The 18620-nt window shown below is 56.1% G+C and overlaps 1 protein-coding gene across 5 annotated transcripts in view; it reads right to left on the reverse strand.

Moving 5' to 3' along the window:
* SIRPA (signal regulatory protein alpha) overlaps positions 1-18039 on the reverse strand; it is a 42381-nt gene extending 24342 nt beyond the window's left edge. The window contains exons 1-2 of one of the 5 annotated variants that reach the window (XM_070588973.1): positions 17808-18039; positions 16928-17015 (exon numbers count right to left, since the gene is read on the reverse strand). In XM_070588973.1, coding sequence (XP_070445074.1) covers positions 16928-17006 — 79 coding nt within the window. In that variant the 5' untranslated portion in view covers positions 17007-17015; positions 17808-18039. Of the gene's footprint in view, positions 1-16927; positions 17016-17296; positions 17538-17618; positions 17773-17807 lie in introns of those variants that run through there. The other 4 variants (XM_070588974.1, XM_070588972.1, XM_070588976.1 and 1 more) reach the window with 4 other exon arrangements.
* Positions 18040-18620: the final 581 nt, after the last annotated feature.

An 18620-nucleotide genomic window follows, 5' to 3' on the forward strand; every position in this document is an offset into this window, starting at 1 on the left:
TGTGACCTTGCCCTGTCCTGACCTAGGCCACCTGTGCCCTGCAGGGATACAGCCAATACCCTGAGCAGCCCCCTCTGGTGCTGGCTGAGACCCTGTGAATCTACCCACCAGCTCATGGCCTGGCACCACCCTCCTGGCAGGGGCCAGGCGCCCAAGGAAAGGGAGGCCCATGGACTCCGGTCTGCCCTCACTATGGGCAAGCCCAGAGCCTCAGGACAGGCCTCTCATCCACCTGCCTATTGTCCCAGCCCTGACTCCGACGCCAGGGATCACCCTCATGGAGCAGGGGAAGGAACCAGAGTCCACAGAGGGCAGAGGCTGGGGTGGAGCTGGTGGCCAGGTGTGTGAGAGACACATGGAGGACCCAAAGAGGCAGACAGCAACCCAGAGACATGAGAGGCAGCACCAGCAGCTGCCAACAGCATCGAGCCAGGAACACTCCCAGGGGGTCTGCATTCCAGCATCGGGACTGGGCAAACTGGAAATGCCACTTGGAGGAAGCACAGGCGCTGGGCCCGCAGGCCTGAGAGAGCAGGGGTTCCCCTGCAGCCAGCTCAGCACCCGCCCTCCCTAGGCCTCCAGTCCATCTTCCATAAACAGGGGGTACCAGCACCCACCCCCCTGCCCCCAGGACAGTCATGAGGACAATGACACAGTTGGACATAAGCACCTGCCACACTGGTGCAGGTTAAATTGCAGTTTCTGTCCCCACTTATTACAGATACATTATTTACATACTTGATTTTCTCAGGATTATCATAGTCCCCCCAACAAGGACGCAGGGTCCACAAGGACCTGCTCCCCACCCCCTGCCTGGAACACTGTCTGGCACACACTGGGCCTCAATAAATACATGTCAGATGAACACATCCATGAATGAAGGAAGGAGGGAGGGATTTTTCTGGCTCCTGGGCAAATCCCCTCTCTGAGCCTCTTTGCTCATCTGTAGATGGAGCTGCTATAGGCATATCTAGGAGACCTGGAGCCTGGGACCGCGCCTGGCCCACAGATGCGTGTAACAAATGGCAGTTATTATTATCTTATCAATAACACCACACAGGGCTGTGAGTCAGCGGTCGGTCGGTGAGAGGATCTTCGCGAGCAGGAGAGGAGGCTGCGGAATCGGGCGGGCGTTGTCGGAGCCGGCTATTCTCGTGGTGCAGCCGGAGGCCTGCAATCACACCCCGGGAGGCGACGCGAGAATCTGGAGATGTGCAGGCCTGGCTCCCCCCCACTTTTTTTTTTTAGCTCCTCTTGAGCTCTCTCCACCAACTGCAACCAGATTTAGGAGGCTCAATTAATTAGCTAGTGTTTATAAAGCGTTTGAAGAATTTTAAAAGTGCGACGTAAGTGCCAAATATTATTTTAATCCGTGTATGTGTGTGTTTTTTCCAGCAGAGTTTTTCCTCGCTTGCTTGCTTTTCTTTTACTTTGCAGGTTCTGTTCTGGGAACTGGGCTTGTTAAAACTCACTCCTGCAGTTCCGGGCCTGGGGTCATCACACTCGCATCGCCGACAAAACCATTCCCTGTTCTCTCTCGCCCGCCTGGCAGACAGAGCGACGTCCAGGGGCCTGAACCGCCTCCAGGAGAGGAGGGCAGCTGGGCGGCCATTCCCACACGCTGCTGGTGGGAGTGGAAACTGGAACATCCTTTTGGGAGAGCAGTTTGGCAGGAAGTCCCACAGGTGTGAAAGCTGTTCGCCAGCCTTTGCTGGGCTGTTCCATGAGGACATAACCCCAAATACGGAGCGGGGTTCCTGCATCACGATCTTGAAAAAGTTGGGAAAAAACCCAAACGGCCAAGGATAGGGGATAGTCAAGTGAGTTATGGCCTAGATGGAATTACAGGCAGCCATAAAAAGCCATCACCATGAAAACTGTGGTAATCTGGAAATTTTTGCACGGCATAATTTTAAACGATATCGTGATTATGCAGGTAAAACCTGTTCTCTGCAAAGCATTTAGAGAAGACAAAAAAGTATAAACACAAAATAATAATCTCATAGAATACCATCAAAGCTAACTGCAATCAACATTTTGATGTAGTTAAAATACGAGTGAATAAAAACAATGCAAAATCATACTCAGATACCTAAAGATATGTGCAAACACTTTGCTTCATTCATTTAGGTGTTCTGATAAAAAGAAAAAATTGGAAATATCCTAAGGTCCAAGAAAAGGAGGCTGGTTGATCCCATGATGGCGAACTCACACAATGACCAAGTCTACAGCCATGAAAAAACGGTATAGAAGCATAATTACTGTCGCAGAAATATACTATGAGATCAGAGTCAGTTACTGAGTGATGGATTCAGTGTGACCCCAAAGTTCTAGTTCTGGAACAAATGTATATACCATATTAAGGATTAGCAGTGATTAATTGTGAGTAGTAGATTTACAAGGAATTTTACATTTTCTGTTTTCATTACTTGTGCCATAAAAAAGAAGGAAAAACTATGCTTTCAGTATGATCATGACTTTGCAAAATAAAACAAAATTATGCCTAAATAAAAACTGCAAGGTGTTAAACGAAGCTATGAAACGCGACTCTCTTTGGATCATGAATCTAAAACTTAGGTTGTTTTTTTTTTCCCCTCTACTTTGGGTGTTTTTCTGATTTTTCTAAACTGGATGAATATTAAAGAATATTTAGGGGATCCCATTTTGTAGTAAGAAAAAGCTATACGTGTAATATGCATATTCCATATGCATTTATTGTTTGAGTGAACCTGCCCTCTAGGAAATTTGCCCGTTTTGTTCACTGCCAATTTCCTGGCTCCTGACAGTGCTGGCACACAGTGATGCTCAATAGATACTTGCAGACTGACTAACAGATTGAATGTCTAGAGAAAAGGTCTAGAATGATCACCTCCATGATGCTGAGGTGTGTTACATCTGGGAAATGGGACCTGGGGTGGGGGTGGGCACAGGAGTGGATATGTGTGTGTGTGTGTGTGTGTGTGTGTGTGTTTTTGAGGAAGATTAGCCCTGAGCTAGCACCTGCTACCAATCTTCCTCTTTTTGCTGGGGAAGGCTGGCCCTGAGCTAACATCCGTGCCCATCTTCCTCTACTTTACATGTAGGACGCCTGCCAGAGCATGGCTTGCCAAGTGGTGCCATGTCCGCACCCGGAATTGGAACTGGTGAACCCCAGGCCACCAAAGCAGAACATGCGCACTTAACCACTGCGCCATCAAGCCGGCCCCTAGGTGTGTCTTATACTTTATAGTAAACAATATATTGAAGTCTCTCTCTCTCTCTCTCTGTTTTTTTTTTTTTTTGCAGTGAACAATTATTGCTTTTGGAAAAAAAGTAATGAAATAAAACTTTCGAGTAAGTTTTCTAATGGGGGAAGTAAGCACAGTGGGTGGAAGGGCCCCGTGCATTTGTTGCAAGAGGAACCCAGTGTGCACAGGATGAGGGGGGCCACAGCACAGGGGCAGTCAGCGATGAATTCCTGGAATCTACCAGTAATGCCACCAGCACCAGGCCCTGAGCTGAGGGCTGCGGAGCGGCTGTGTCCCTGGCCTCATGGAGCTTGCACACGAGCGGAGAAGACAGACTTTAAAGAAATAACTCTGATGATGACATTTGGAATGAACCCCAACCCCTTAGCCGAGTGACTCCCCCTGGCATCTCTGACCCCATCTCCCACCCCCTCCCAGGGACCGCTGCTCCCACCACCCCATCTCCTCTGTCTTCCAAGAACAGGCCAAGGAGGGGTGAGAGACGCAGTAAGATGGGGCTGAGAACTGACTAGCGGGCTTGGAAAAACATACTTGATTTTTTTTTACAACATTCACATGTGGCTTTTGAGATGAAAAAAGAAGAAAACGCCTTGCATCAGAAGCGAAAAAATAAGCATGGATGCTTCTCTAATGGAAAAAACAAATCAACTTAGAACTGAAACTTGCTGGGAGGGAAACAGACCGCTGTGATGCCCGGGTGTGACTCCGCCAGGGCCTGCCTCCTCTGGGTGCAGAGGCACAGCTGAAACGTACATTTCACAGGAGCCAGCCTTGCCCAGCTGGGTGCTCACTGCCACTTGCTCGGGAGCCTGCCTGTCCCCTGGAAGCAGTGGGCCACCAGGGCAGGGCCCTTGGGGATGGGCTGGAGGCCACCCCTCAGGCTTCCACAAACTCAAGGAGCCTGGGGCCTGGGAGACCATGGCCAGAGCTCTGCCAGTATCTGGGGCTCAGGACCCCAAGACGGCTCGAATGACACCCCGGCCCCCACAGGAAGGCAGCTCAGCAACCCCTGCCCTGAGCACATCACTCCTGGCCATCCTCGGGGGCCGCTGGTCTATCACCCACACTCACAGCAGCACCTCATCAGGCACCGCCTTTGGCATCTTCCAGGTTATGATTTGGTGGCTGTCTGTGAGAGCGTAGTGCAGGAGTGTGGATGAAAGAGCACACACACAGGAGCGAAGGAGAGCAGATGCGGGCATGTGTACACACACATGAGTGTGCTGAGTGTAAGCATTCACACACACTCATGCATGGGTGGACCATGCAAGGGGGCATGGGCGCATGTGAACGTGTGCACGAGATGATGCGTGTGTGTGGGGATGTGCAACAGTGTGGCTCAGGAGTGTGAATGGGGGCCAGTGAACAGGGGCACAAGGGAGTGTGAACTGTGCACAGGAAAGCATCTGAATCATGGGCGGCCTGGGTGTGTGCGAGCGTGTCAGTGGCATGAAAGGGTGTGTCTGTGCCCGAGGGTGTGAACAGATGTCTGGGAGGGGTGTGAACACGGGGGTGCATGTGAACATGCGTGTGGGAAAGGGAGTACAGGAGTGGTGAGCACATGAGTGGGATGTGTACATGAGTGTGTGTGTGTGTCTGTGTGTAGGGAGAGCATGTGCAGAGGGTGTGTGTGCAGGGAGGGCGTGTGTGTGATGGGAGTGGTGTGTGCACGAGTGTGAGTGTGACGTGTGCTGACATAGGTGCTGGGGAGCACCGACTGTGTGCCCCGCTCTGTGTCTGTACACCCGTGTCTGTGTCTGTGCCCAGCTGTGAACGTGCCCGGCACGTATGAGCTTCCACGCACACACAAGGACGCTGAGAGAAGGAGGCAGCAGAGACGCTTCCCTCAGGTCCAACATCTGCTGCCAGTGGGCGCGGTCCCGCGTGGCCCCTGGCCCAGGGTGCTGCCCCTGACCGGAGGCCCAGCTTCTGAGCACCTGCTTACTGTGAGTGAGCCCCAGGGCACAGCGGTGAGGCAGCCAGCCCAGAACCGCCCTGCTGGAGCTGACCCTGGGCGGGAGGGAGCATCCCTGGGCTGGATTCATGGGGGTTTGCACAGGCAGATGGTGATGTGGACCCTGCAGCTCCCAAGGGGGAAGCACAGGGCACCGGTGCAGGTGTACCAGGGCTCCGACAGCCACAGGCAGGCACTGAGTTTCCTCTGGAGTCGGGCTGATTCATTCACGCCCTCTCAAACCTCACTCTGCTGCCAGGTTCTGTCCTAGATGCCACAGGACACAGAGCTGAGTAGGATGGGTCCCTGGTCATGTGGGGCAGAGTCCTGGACATGGGCGATGACCCACTTGCAGGGTAATCAGTAAGGAAGAAGAAGCTTGGGGGTGGAGTCTTAGAAGAGGGGTGGGATCTGGGAAGACGTCCTGGAGGCGGTGGTCCCTGAGCTGGGTCTTGAAGGCTGACAGAGGCTGAGGAAAAGGGAAGGCATTCCAGGAGGGGGGACCCACACGAGCAAAGGAGCAGAGGGGAGAAAAGGGCTCTGCACAGGCCAGGGATGAGGGCAGAGTCCTTGGGACATGCTGGTTGGCTGTGAGCAAGCTGGGATACGGCTAGCCTGGAACTGGGCTAAGCTGGTAACTTAAAGGATGGCTTCAGTCATTGGCCGTCTGAACAGCAGGCCATCACAGGAGCAGTCTACTGGTACCAGGGGATAAAGGCATTGGGTGGGGACGCCCCGGGTGCTGCCGTAGAAACTACCACCTGCACTGGAGCCAGCAAAAGAGGGGACACGTGTGGCCTTGCAAATAAGGTGGGGGCGGCCCAGCAGCCTGGGGTACTCTCTCCTCTGCCCCGCTTTAGGCAGCTCTGGGAACTGGACACTGTGCCATAGCCTTGCAGGGAGAGGGCAGACCCTGGTGGCCCCTCCAGGTAGCAGGTAAACTCCTAAGGTGCTGAGACAGTCTAAAGTCGGGTTCCGGAGCCAGAAGACTGTATGTCTTGTCCCTAGTGGGGTGACTTGACAAAGTCACTTTTCTCCAAGCCTCCACTTTCTCCCTGAAACAAGGGGGTGCCGCCATCTTTCCCCCACAGTCAGCCGTTCAGAGGGCAGAAGAGCTGGACTGGGAACTGCTCCTTCCTCGGCTCCCTCTCCCCATGTCCCACGATCCATCAGCGGCATCTGCCGGCTCAACATCCAAGACATGGCCAGACTCCGGCCTCTCCTCGCCACCTCTACTGCACCACCGTCACTCACCTGCATCCTCGTCTCAGCTTCCAAACTGGCCTCCCCGCCTCCACCTCCCCTCTCTACAACACGCACTGCCCCTGCACCCAGAGGACCCTCTAAAACCGAAGCCAGGTAACACCCTTCCTTTTCTTAAAACCCTCCTGCAGGCCCCACACACTCAGCAGGAAACCCAGAGATCTGCTGGTGGCCCCAGGGCCCTGCAGCCTTTCTCTCAATCAGCCCAGATTCTCCACTCACCTCAGGGCCTTTGCACTTGCCATTGCCTCTACCTAGCACTCTCATCCCCTAGGTATCCACACTATGGTTCCCCCACCCCCTTCAGGCCTATCTCAGAGGCCTTCCTTGGCCACATGTACAAACCACTACCCTCTTCAAGGCCCCTGGCTCTGCTTTATTCTTCTATGTATCACCCACCACACAACACATTATGTAGGTACTTGTCAATTTCCTTAGCATCCATCTCCCTATCTGAGACTCACTTACAAAACTTTGAGAGCAGGGACTTAGTCTTGTTCCCTGAAGTACCCTCCAGGTTTACACCAGTGCCTGGCATTGGTTAATGTACGCTCTGGTTTGGGTTCCAACTCTGCCATTCACGAGGCCCTAGGAAAAGTCTTAACCCCTCTGGACCTCTGGTTTCTTATCTGCAGAATGGGGATGATGATAATAATAATAACATTAGGGTTGTTCTAGGATGACCCGGGCTAAGGCGTGTGAAGAGTCAGCGCCGGCCTGGGCACAGGGAGCACTCAGGGCAGGGCAGCCGTCACCTGCAGCGGATGCTGAGGGATGAGGGGTGACAGATGGCCACAGACTAAGCTTGGGAAGCTAAGGCTTCTCTCTGAGGCAGAACCAGCTCTCCCCCAACGTGACCACCCAGGGCCGGACCCACGAGCGGGCTGAGCACACTGTCGGCATGGAGGCCTGGAGGGCCAGAGGCCAGGGTGAGCGTTCGCTGGGTGTACACCAGGCCTGGAGGGGATGAAGAAATGCTTGCAAAGCAGCAGGGAAGACCCATCAGGATGTGTGTGCGGTAAACACCCTGCATATTTCCCAGGCCTGGGGGACCAGACGAGGCCGGGAGACCATGCAGGGGCACCAAAGTCCCCATCCACTGCCCTTGGTGCCTCGACAACCTAAGGACCTTCTTCTCCCCTTCCCATTTTGCAGGGTGAGAAACTGAGGCCTGGAAGTGAGTCCTGGAGAGGCTGAGAACCCAGTGGTGTCTTTCCAACCTCTGGGCACCAACCGTCCCTCTAGGACAGGCCTGGTGCTGCCCGCCTTGCTCTTGTGGGTACCACGTGCGGATGAGGCCAGGTAACCGGAGGCCCTGATTCAGCCGTCTCGACAGCCAGGGGAGGCAAGCGCTACTGTCACCAGCCTCTCCTACAGGTGAGGCAGCTGAGACCCCGGGAGGCAGGGCTCAAACACAGACGTCTGCCGTGGGAGCGTGTGTGTGATCGCTTCCCCTGACGGGGTCCCCTCCAGCTCGGGCTGTTGGATCTCGGGCTGCCAAGGACGTGCACATTTTCCCAGTGGAGATAAAGGGCCCCTTAAAAGTGATGTGCATTTATTAAACCACGTTTGCCGAGGCTTCAGCTTACGCTGCTGCCGACAAGCAGACAGTCTCCAATGCGATTTCTCCCCAAGCTGACACTACTCACCGATGCCTTTTATAGCGCTTTTGCAGCTCGCAAGAGCCCTTTCCACAGCTCTTCATTCTCTTAACCCTCAATAGTCCCCGTGTGGGAGGAAACAGTGGTAGTGTTCCCATTTTGCAGATGGGGAAACTGAGGCTCAGAGCAGGAAAAGACACTTGCTCCAGAGCACACAGCGAGTAAGCGGCACATCCTGGATTCAAACTCAGGAATGTGCTCCACAGTGGGTGCCCCTCCACCGCCTCCCCTGCTCGAGAGGGGCCTGGGGTGTCATCAAGACGAAGGGCCAACTGGGCATTCAGGCTGGAGCATCAGAGCTGCAAGGGACCTGCAGGAGAGCAGCCAAGCTGAGCCTCCACTTCACAGAAGGGGAAACTGAGGCCCAGAGTGGGGCATAGTGGGTTTTAGGTCTCCCCCCTGGTAAGTGATGGAGCTCCACCTGCTCTTTAGAGGCCAAACCATAAAATGATGACCACACAACAATAGCAGTAACAGTAACGACGGCTAACAAGCATTGAGCACCGACATTACCAGGAACATCACAGGCCTCACCAAACCTCTGCAGGGACCCAGCAGGGGAGGGCTGTCAACACTCCCCTTCACAGGACAAGACTGAGGCTCAGGGAGGTACGGCCACCTGGCCAAGCCCACGGGGCTGCGGAGTGACCTGACTCCACCCACGTCCTCACCCATCGCACCAGGCGGCCTGTGCAGTGAAGGACCCTTCGGGGGAGACTGACCCTCAGTTGGGCCCTCCAAACTGAGCCCCATTAACTACGTCATGTTTCAGGGTTTGCCTGCCCATCTTGGTGTCTACACCAGGGAAAGCAGTTTCGTGGAGCCAGAATGTTATGTATAAATGCGGGGGTGTCCTGGCCGCTTCCCCCGACCCCGGCTGGTACTGATACTTTTGTGTTTCCTGATATTTTAGGGCTCCCTGTGACAGCAGGACGGGCAGGACTGTGGTACGGTCATGGCCCTGGCCACAGTGGCGCGACTGTGCAGTGGTTAGGGCGCAGCTCTGCTCTGGGCCCAGCGTTACTGCCTGTGTGGCGTCACGGCTCTGAGCCTCCTCCTCAAATGGGCGTCTCAGTGCCCGGCTGCTCCTTCAGTCAGCCAACAGGTATGAGCTGAGTGCTGTTGCCAGGCCCTTGTGCCAGGCCCAGCAGTGAATAAGACAGATGTAGGCCCCACTCTCATGTAGCTTCCATCCTAGTGGGGGAGACAGGCCTGAAATAATGAAACCAATATAGAGATGGCCATGAGGGCTGGGAAACAAACAAATCTGGCCCCATGATAGAGACTAACAAGGGGGACCCTCTTTTAGAATGGAGTGGTTGGGAAAGGCATCTCCGAGGAGGTGAGATTGCAGCTGCAACCCACATGAAGTAAAGGCCAGGGAAGGTGTCCCTGTAGGAGAGGACAGCAAGTGCAAAGGCCCTGAGGTGGGAAGGAAGCTGGCGCATATAGGGCCAGAGAGAAGGCAGTGGTGGCCGAAGCCCAGGGAGGAAGGTGAGTGTGGTATAGGATGAGGCTGGAGAGAGACATGGTCCAGAAGATGCCATACCTCATGGACCATGGTAAGGACTCTGATTTTATTCCACGGGGTGTGGGAACCACTGAGAAGTTTGGAGCAGGACCAAAGAGGACTGGATTCACTCCAGCTGCTGTGGGTGAAGAGCCAGAAAGGGGCAGAAGGGGGAGCAGGAAAGTAGTAAGGATGCTACAGCACTGATGGGCCTGGGCGCCCATCCTAGCTCTCCACTTACAAGCTGTGTGACCTTGGGCAAGTCACTTCACCTCTCTGAGTCTCAGTCTCTTCACCTGTCCAATGGGGATAATAACATTTCCCATCTCACAGAACTGTGGTGAGAACCAAATGAGATGATGTACAAAGTTATGATCCTACCACATGGCCCGACATGTTCAGTGTCAGGTGCTCAAGGAACCAGATCCTACTTGGTCTGGCTTCGACCTCTCCTAACTCCCCCACCCCATCTCCCTTCTCTCCCTGCACTGGCCTCCTTGCTATTCCTGGAACATAGCAAGCTCATTCCAGCCTCAGGGCCTTTGCACTTACTATTTCTCAGCATGGTGTGCTCTTCCCCCAATATTCCCACAGCTGCTCCCTCAATTTTATCCAGGCCTCTGCTCCTGAGAGAGGCCCTCACTCTGTCCCCATTCTACCTTCTACCCCCTCATCCTGCTTTAGTTTTATTCACGGCACTTGTCAGGGGCACTTGTCTCCACCTGATGTAATGTTTACTTGGGTCTGTCTTATCTTCCTCACTAAAGCGTCAGGTCTGTGAGAGCAGGTATATTTGTCTGTCTGGCTCACAGTCGTATCCCCAGCATGTACAGTCACGCCTGGCACACAGGAGATGCTCAAAAATATTTGTTGAATGAATATTTATAAATGACCATAATAAGGACAGCAAAGTGGTTTTAAGAGTAAACTGAGGCTTGGATCCAGCTTTAACTCTCACTGGCCATGTGGCCTTGGGAGGAGCCCAGCTTGGCTTTGGGGAGCCTGGTTTCCTCATCTGTAAAATGGGGGTGCAGGACTCCCCACTTTTTGGCTCACTGCAAGGATTAGACGGCAGTGCATGTCGGAGAAGCACATCAAGGTACTGAGGAATGAAGTGATCCTGAGATCCGACACTTGCTTTCCCATCCTACCCTGGCCCCCACCCCAGCACGCTGAGGGGCGGGTGCGACAGGAACAAAGGTCAGTGTTGAAGCTGGGTTTGCCCCGCCACTCCTTCTCATTTTGCATATGTCTGAAATTTTCCAAAATAAAAAGACAAGGAAGAGACAGCAGGGATGGAAGGCTCAGCTAGCGCCCAGCACAGTGCCTATTTCCTTCCGCCACGGGCTTCCGTTTCTGCAGGACACTGTCAGCTTTGAAGAATGGGGGCAAAAGAGGCGGCCCTGGCATCGTCGCCCCCTCCCGGCGCAGGCCGGCCCTCCGGGCTGCAGGCTCCTCGCTCACTCCCTCTTCCCCTCTCCCTCCTGATCCATGCACCTGATCTCTGGCTCCTGGCACTCATCTGCAGCCATCGGACACCCTGCGCCCCCAAATGGATGTGCCAGGAAATCCTACAGACACAAAGAACCAATTCTGCATCCTTTCCGACTTCCCCCTCGCTCTGCTGCATCTCTCTGGACTGAGGGACTGGCAGACCCCTGGCAGGGAGAGTGCATCCTGCAGACGGCTCCCTCGGAAGAGCTGTCCCAGGAACGCCCAGGGTCATCGGGAAAACATTTCAGCTGTGAAAATAGAGGCTTCCTCCTCCAGCACGGGATGGAAACACATCTTGGGAACACCCGCCACCTCTGTCCACCTCCAGGAAGAAGACACCGATGGAGAGAAATATGAGAAGAGCACCAAGATGCCAGCACCCCTGGGCTCAGTTTCCCTACCTGTTAAACAAGGTTAAGCAATGTCTAGTTAACCACAGGGGCTCTGTGGTCAAGCTGATCTGGGTCATCGTTCCGACTCTGCCACTTACTGTGTGGCCTTGGGCTAGTTGCTCCGCCTCTCTGAGCCTCGTTTCCTCACTGGTCAAACGGATCTGATAATAATTGTCCACATTGCCCAGGGTAACTGTGAGAATCACTGGGAGACACACAACAGGTGCTGAGCCCACTAAGTGGCCGGAAATGATGGTTCTCGTTATCATTACTTCAGCATTTTCCCACGGAATACAGGTCCTGTCAGATGTTCAGCTTTTTTTTTTTGAGGAAGACTGGCCCTAAGCTAACATCTGTGCCCATCTTCCTCTACTTTATATGTGGGACACCTGCCACAGCATGGCTTGTCAAGCAGTGCCATGTCTGCACCCGGGATCCGAATTGGTGAACCCCGGGCTGCTGAAGTGGAACATGCGAACTTAACCTCTGCACCACTGGGCCGGCCCCAGATGTTCAGCTTTAGCGATAGAAACTTACAGTCCAGCCCAGGGGGTAAAAGCCTTGGCCCGGACGACGGGGGCTGGGCGTCTCACCCAGGCCTTGCCACGGATCTGTGTGTGAGTTCCTGCCTGCCGTGGGGCTGCAGTTTTCACAACGAGGCGCTGGACTGCCAGCTCTCTCAGGCCCCCTCCAGCTTCCCGGGTCTGGGAATCCAAGATTCCAGACCTGTGGATCAGGACAGAGACACCTAGAGGCAGGCTGTGCCCACAGCGTGCAGTCCTGGTAACAGACAATTCAACAATTCAATCTCACTCGCTGGCTTCCGCTGAACCTGTCCATCCCCCAGCGGCACAAAAGCTACAGGAAAACATCAGACAGGACGACCTTCGCTCCCTCGAGAGCTTCTGTCATTTTGTGAGGACCCACTATGTGCAGGGAGCTGTGCTGGGCGCTTGACAGAAGTCAGTCCCCTTCCATGGACAAGGAGATCCAGGCAGAACAAAGCAATGATGATGACAACATTGGGTGATAGGTACCGAGCATCGGCCACATGCCTGGCCTGGCTTCACTCATTCTACAGGCAGGAACTGACTTCATCCTGGAAACAGAGTTGTTGATGTCATCTCTGTCTTACAGATGAGAAAACTGAGGCACAAGTGCAGGACACTGTCCGAGGAGGAGGGGGAGCTGGGATTCACACGGAGGGGGCCTGGCTTCAAGCCTGCGACTCGGCGCTCGGCTGTGCCGTCTCCACAGAGAGGCTTAATGATCACTAAGGTTGCAGAATCACCATGCCAACCAGGTGTGAGAGTCAAAGGTGTATGCCTGTGGCTATCAAACAGGGAGAAAGCAACAGGCAGCCTCAGCAGGGCAGGTAAAGTCCTGAGGGGAGGGCTCGGGAGGAAGAGGCCCCTTGGAACACAGGGCAGCACAAATTGGACCACGAAGGATGAGGAGCATTTGGACATCGGAAGATAAGGAGATACAGGGAAGGACATCTCCGATGACAGGAACGGCATAGGCAAAGGCACAGAGATGTGAGAGTTTAGCTGAGGGCATGGGTTTGTACAAAAGCATTTCCCAAACTGGGTGAGGCCGCATGTTAATGGGTGTTACACAAACCAAACGCCTCTTATTCATATGTTTGGGGAACATTGGAGTAAACAGGTTCCAACTTGGGATTCCAAAACCGCAGGCCTCCTCAGGGTCTTTTAGATGCTAACGGGCTTGAGTAGCCAGGAAAGCTTGGCCTGTGGGGAGGCGGCCTGGGGACCTTGCAGCATCTCAACAGGCCAGCTCTTTGGAAAAGACCAGGGCTGAGAAATAAGGCCTGTCAGGGAGGAAACCCAGGCCCCGTTACAGTTTGGGTTTTTTTTAAAGAAAACTTGGACCCACTCAACAGTTTTGAGCAGGGGAGTGACATGCTCTGGATTGTGTTGACAGGCCAGAAATCTGAGCACATTTGAAATGGGGGGGGGGAGCCTGCCATCAGTCCAAGACTACAAATAAGAAAATAACCTGTCGCACAGAGCCATTGGAAGCCTTGCGCGCGCGTGTGGGATCCGCACAACAGTTTTAGACTCCTTCCTCTCACTCACCCCCTCTCCATCTGTCGCAAAGGGCACCAGGAAGAGGCAAGGAGGAATATTCCAGCTCTGGGGGCTCCAGAGCTCGGCGGCCCAGGTGGGGGGGTTCTGACAGGAGCAGCATCGCTGGCTCCCATGAGTCGTTACTGTGAGGGCCAAGGGGCTGCCAGGGTCTCCATCCTCAGCGCGCTCTCAGAGAAGCGTTGTGACTCAGTTAGAACCTTCTGCCCCAGAAGGAACCCTTCCACAAACCAGCTCCTGAGCCTGAAGGGGCCCCTCCCGCCGTCTCCAGCTTGGCCTAAGGAATTGTTATTAAGTCAGGGAACTTCGTCCCTCAGAGGCCACCCAGCCAGGAGGCTGGGATACAAAACTCACTCACTCCTGGACAAGTCACCTCCTCCGTTTTGGACTCTATTTTCCTCTTCTGCAAAATGGGGAAATAACAGCCCACTGTGCTCTGCTTCGCTGCCTGATGAGATCACACAGAAAGACGCTGTGCGTGCAGCCTGGAACGCAAGCAACACTCAACCATCATCGGTCCTCCCCACTTCTCCCAACATATGGTTCACTTTGGGACGTCCTACGTGCTGAATGACTGCAAGGACGGGAATGAATCACAGTGCGAGTCTCCTCTCCATGGGGTTGCTAAAGGAATAATTAATGCCAGAAAGCACCCAGAGCACGCCAGGCTCGAAAGGACCTTCTAACAGGCAGAGCCCATTGGAGCCAAAGCACCCCACTACCTGTTCTTGTGAAAGAGGAAGTGAGAGGAACTTCACCACTTGGGAAAGTACAGACAGCCACCAGCATGTCACCCTTTGCCAAAGGGCCAGGCGCTCACCAGAGGGCCTAGCTGTCCCCCCAAAGCCGGAAACCAAGCAAGAAGCCTGCAGGGTCAGTGGCAGGCGCTGCAGCTGCTGCAGAATCAGGCTGCCCAGGTATCCCCAAGCCCCGGACCCTTGCCCTTCTCCCAGTCTCAGAATCTCCCTCAGTAAAGTTGTTTTACGAAACAGACCTGTTGTTTGGCTCCAAGAACATAGGTTGGTGACTTTACTGGCATCTTTTTAGAATTTCCCTTTGGCAGCATTAGTGCTGAAACCAATCTTGAGAAACTTCTTGCCCTGCCTCCCCAACCAAGATAATTTACACGACCAGCCCCCTCCAGACGGCGATCATGTGAAGCCACAGCGATCATGTGACGCCTCCCGGGCTGACAGCTCTGCTGAGACACCAGTCGTCATTCAATCCCAAGCTGCCTTCCAAAGCTGACATTTGAGTTTCTCACTCGAACAAATCCATTTTCTTAGAAAATTGGACAAATGCCTCCTTCTACCTCTCTGCCCTTCTGTCCTGCCTCTCTTCTGCTTTGTCATAAATTTCACGCCTGGAGCAACCGAGGGAGGGGCCTGAAGCCCCATCCTTCAGCCAAACCAGGGAACTCCATGCCAGGGCCTGGCGTGTGACCAGGACGCCCCCCCCCCCCCCCCCCGTAGAACACAGAGCGAAGGATGCTGGGAGGTTTGAGCTATGACGGGGACACCCCATCCCTTCCCCACCACCCTCAACCAAGAAATTTATTCTCACCTTCTAAGATTTATTTATTTCAAAGTTAATCTTGGCCCCTCTGCTGCTCCCACTTTTTCAGGCTATTGATGCTGAATGGATTGGAACGGAAGTTTTATGGCCTAATCTTTACCGTTTTACAGATTGTTTTTATAGGCAAAAGGGGGAGATTTGCTCACAAGAAGGGTGTTGGTGTTCCCAGCCAGGGCCCAGGAGAGGCAGGCTGCCCATCCGAACACTTGTTAATCAGCGTCACAGCTCATTTGCCAGGGCCTGAACCACAGGGTCCTGGGTGGAGAAGGGTCTGGAATAGACATTTAGAAATTAACTTGGGTCCAGTTCCCCGCTTCAGGAAAATGAAGCACTTCTGAAAGCCGCTCATGCATTTGCAGGCCAGGCCCTGGACTTGTGCAGGGTGTAAATGGCTGGCTCAGGCAGGAAGGAGCAGATCGGAGATGCCACTCGCCAGAGAGACACGAAATGTATCAGTGCTTCCTTCTGCCCAGCAAGGACCCAACTGTAACTGAAAGCTCCGGGGTGCGGTAGGAGGATGCCTATGTGGATTCCCGGGGCTCAGGGGAAACTGCAGGGCAGAGAGAAGCTGTTGTCCACCCCCACCTCTCCCTCCACCCACTCTTTGCTAGCTCTCCCTTTCTCGGTGCTATCAGATGGTTGCCCGTCTCCAGGCAAATGCAGAAGGGGGGGTGGTGGATACTGAGCTCATCTTTACCTCCTTCCTCAAGGGAGGGAGGTGCAGAGACCCCTTTGCTGGCAACACAGCTTCAAAAAACAAGTCCCATTCTTCTCCCCCACCCCAACTCTTGAATGCCGTTTCTCTGCCCCCACGCCCTCCCAGGAGACCGTGGTTTTGCAAAACCCCTTTAAAAAGCAGGACTCCTGAATGGTGACCTCACCCCTTGGCGAACACACGGCAGGGCAGCCTTCAGAGCCCACTGCTGGAGACAGCAGGCGTTTGATGCAGGCCAACAGAAAGGCTTGCTCAGAGCCACAGGTACAGCCCCATGGACCACCTGAACCGCAGGCAGCCGCCTGGAAAGCCTGGGGAAGGCAGGAGGAAGTGGGGGGCCGGCTGGGAGAGAAGCAAGGAGCAAGACCATCCAACCAGGGGCTTTGGCAACCACTGAACAAGCGACGGTGTTTTCACATCGGGATCTGTTGCTCACAGCAGCTCACCCTAGGGTTACCAGGCCTCCTTTCCCCTCTCTCCACCAAACACAGGCTAACGCTGTTTTACTCCGTGCACCAGAGGGAGAGCTCACTCTTCCCTAATTGCACCAGCCTGTTTCTGTTCCATCCCAGGCAGTATCGGAGGACCTCTGCCCCCACTCCCTCTCTCAGACCCTAAAGTCAAACGTGTGGAAAACAGGTCCTGAGAAAGAGCTTCTAGAGAAGACAGGGCTCCTTGCTCTGAAAGCGGCTGACAGCCTGCCCCTCCCGTCAGATTGGGCAGGGGCCCGGTGAACCAACTCATCTGGGTATGTCCCAGGGCCTGGCACAGTGCCGCACACTCAGAGTGCAGAGAGACCAGCTTCTATCCTTGGCTGTGTGACCTTGGGCAAGTCGCTGGCCCTCTCTGGGCCTCAGTTTCCGCATCTGTAACCCTGGCTACAGGCATTTCTCCCCCTATTACTGCTCGACATTAGCCGAGAGGATCCCAGTGGCTCCCAGTGGCGGTCTGAGAGGCCTGAGCCCGCAGTTTGGGGACGGCAGCGGTGGAGCGTAGGGGGTGCTTACCTGTCCAGGCGCAGAACGCGGCGAGCAGCAGGCAGAGCAGCGGCCCGAGGCGGCCGGGGGCCGGGCCGGCGGGCTCCATGGGCCGCGGCTGCGGAGCGAGGAGGGAGAGCGGCCGTGAGTGCGCGCTCGGGCGGGCGCAGGCTGGAGCGGGGAAATGACTAAGACTCCCCCCTCTCCCCCCCACCTCCCCTCCCGGCCGGGCTTCCCCCCCCCCTCCCCGGAACGGGCGCCCGGAGCGGCTTAGGAGCTGCCGTCACCGCCACGATTTTCGGAGAGCTCCCCCTTCCCGGGAGAGACCGAGAGACAGGAGGGGGAGAGACCCCGAGCGCGCGCGCAATAAAGCCAGGACGGCCGGAGAGAGAAACAGACCCGGGGGAGCCAGGCGGAGAGCCAGGGGCGCGGAGAGCGAGCGGGGAGAGGGGGGAGCGCGAGCGAGCCAGGCGCGCGCAGCCCGAGACGCACCGCGCGGCCGAGGGGCACCACCGGCGGCCGAGGGGCGGCCCGGCCGGGTCCCCCCACCCCCGCCGCCCACCTGCCCCGCCCGGGCTCCTCGCGGCGCCGGCGGCTCGGCTCGCTCCGGCCCACAGTCCGGCCGCTGCGCCCGCCCTCCCGGCAGCCCGGCCCCCTCCCGCCTCCTCCCGCCTCCTCCCCCTGCCCGCCCGGGAGGCTGCGGGCTCGGCCGCGCCGGCACCTTGTCGCCTGGCGCCCGCCCGGGGAGGGAGCGAGGGCACCGGCGGCCCGGCGCCCCCGCCGCCCGCCCGGCTCCGGACTGGACGAGCCTCGGGCTCCAACAATGTGCCAGTTGCGAAGCCGCGCCGCTGCCCCGGCCCCGCGCCGTCCCCCTCGCCTGTGCCCCTCCCGCCGCCCGCCGGGCTCGGACCTGCGCCGCCCGCGAGGGCTGGAAGGCGGGGGGAGCGCCGCCGGGGGCTGCCCAGGGGCCGGGCCCCCGCGCCACTTAGCGCAAACTTGTTTTCCTAAGGTCAGCGCCGCGAGCTGGCGACATCGTCCTCTTAAGGTGGACTGGGGAAGTTGTGGCCGACCCCCCTGGCCTCGGACTCTCGCCGCGGTTGGTCCCTGCTTCCCGCTGGGGAGCGGCTGGAGGCGGGGAAGGCGTGGGGGAGTGGAGGGGGACACGGGGGCGGGGGGTCTGCCTTTTGCCCCTTGCCAAGCGGCCTGTGCCCCACAGCTGAAGGCCCCTCTTTGGGGTGGGCGCCGGCCGGAGGGGCCCAAGTCTTTGAGAGCTGGGCCCGAGGTGGAGGAAAAGCAGGAAGTAAGTGAATGTAGGGGGAAGGGGGAGAGGAAGGAGAGAGTGATGGTACAAAAATAGCGTGTGTGTAGGAAGGACTTCGCTGCTGCCTGGAAAAGAGGCGCAGGGGGAGAGGCAGCGAGAGGGGGGCTGCGGCGGGGAAACCAGAGGGGAAGTGTCCGGTCCGGGCCTCCCTGGGCAGGTGGGCCCTCTCGGGCAGGGCAGGTGCCTCTCTGTCGCGGATGGCCCACTGGGGGGTGGGGAAGGCCCAGGCAGGGGTGTGGGGGGGAGAGGGGACACAAGGCCTGGGCTCCAGGGAGATGACAGACAGTGAGGAAGGTCAGGGAGAAAGAGTAGAGCAGGGGCCTGGAGGCGAGCACAGAGGCTCCTGTGAAAAAGCAACCATGTGCTCCTTTCTCTCCCTCTTTCCCCACAGGGCAGGCTGTG

This window comes from Equus przewalskii, chromosome 21, assembly GCF_037783145.1.
Source record: "Equus przewalskii isolate Varuska chromosome 21, EquPr2, whole genome shotgun sequence".
NCBI lineage: Eukaryota > Metazoa > Chordata > Mammalia > Perissodactyla > Equidae > Equus > Equus przewalskii.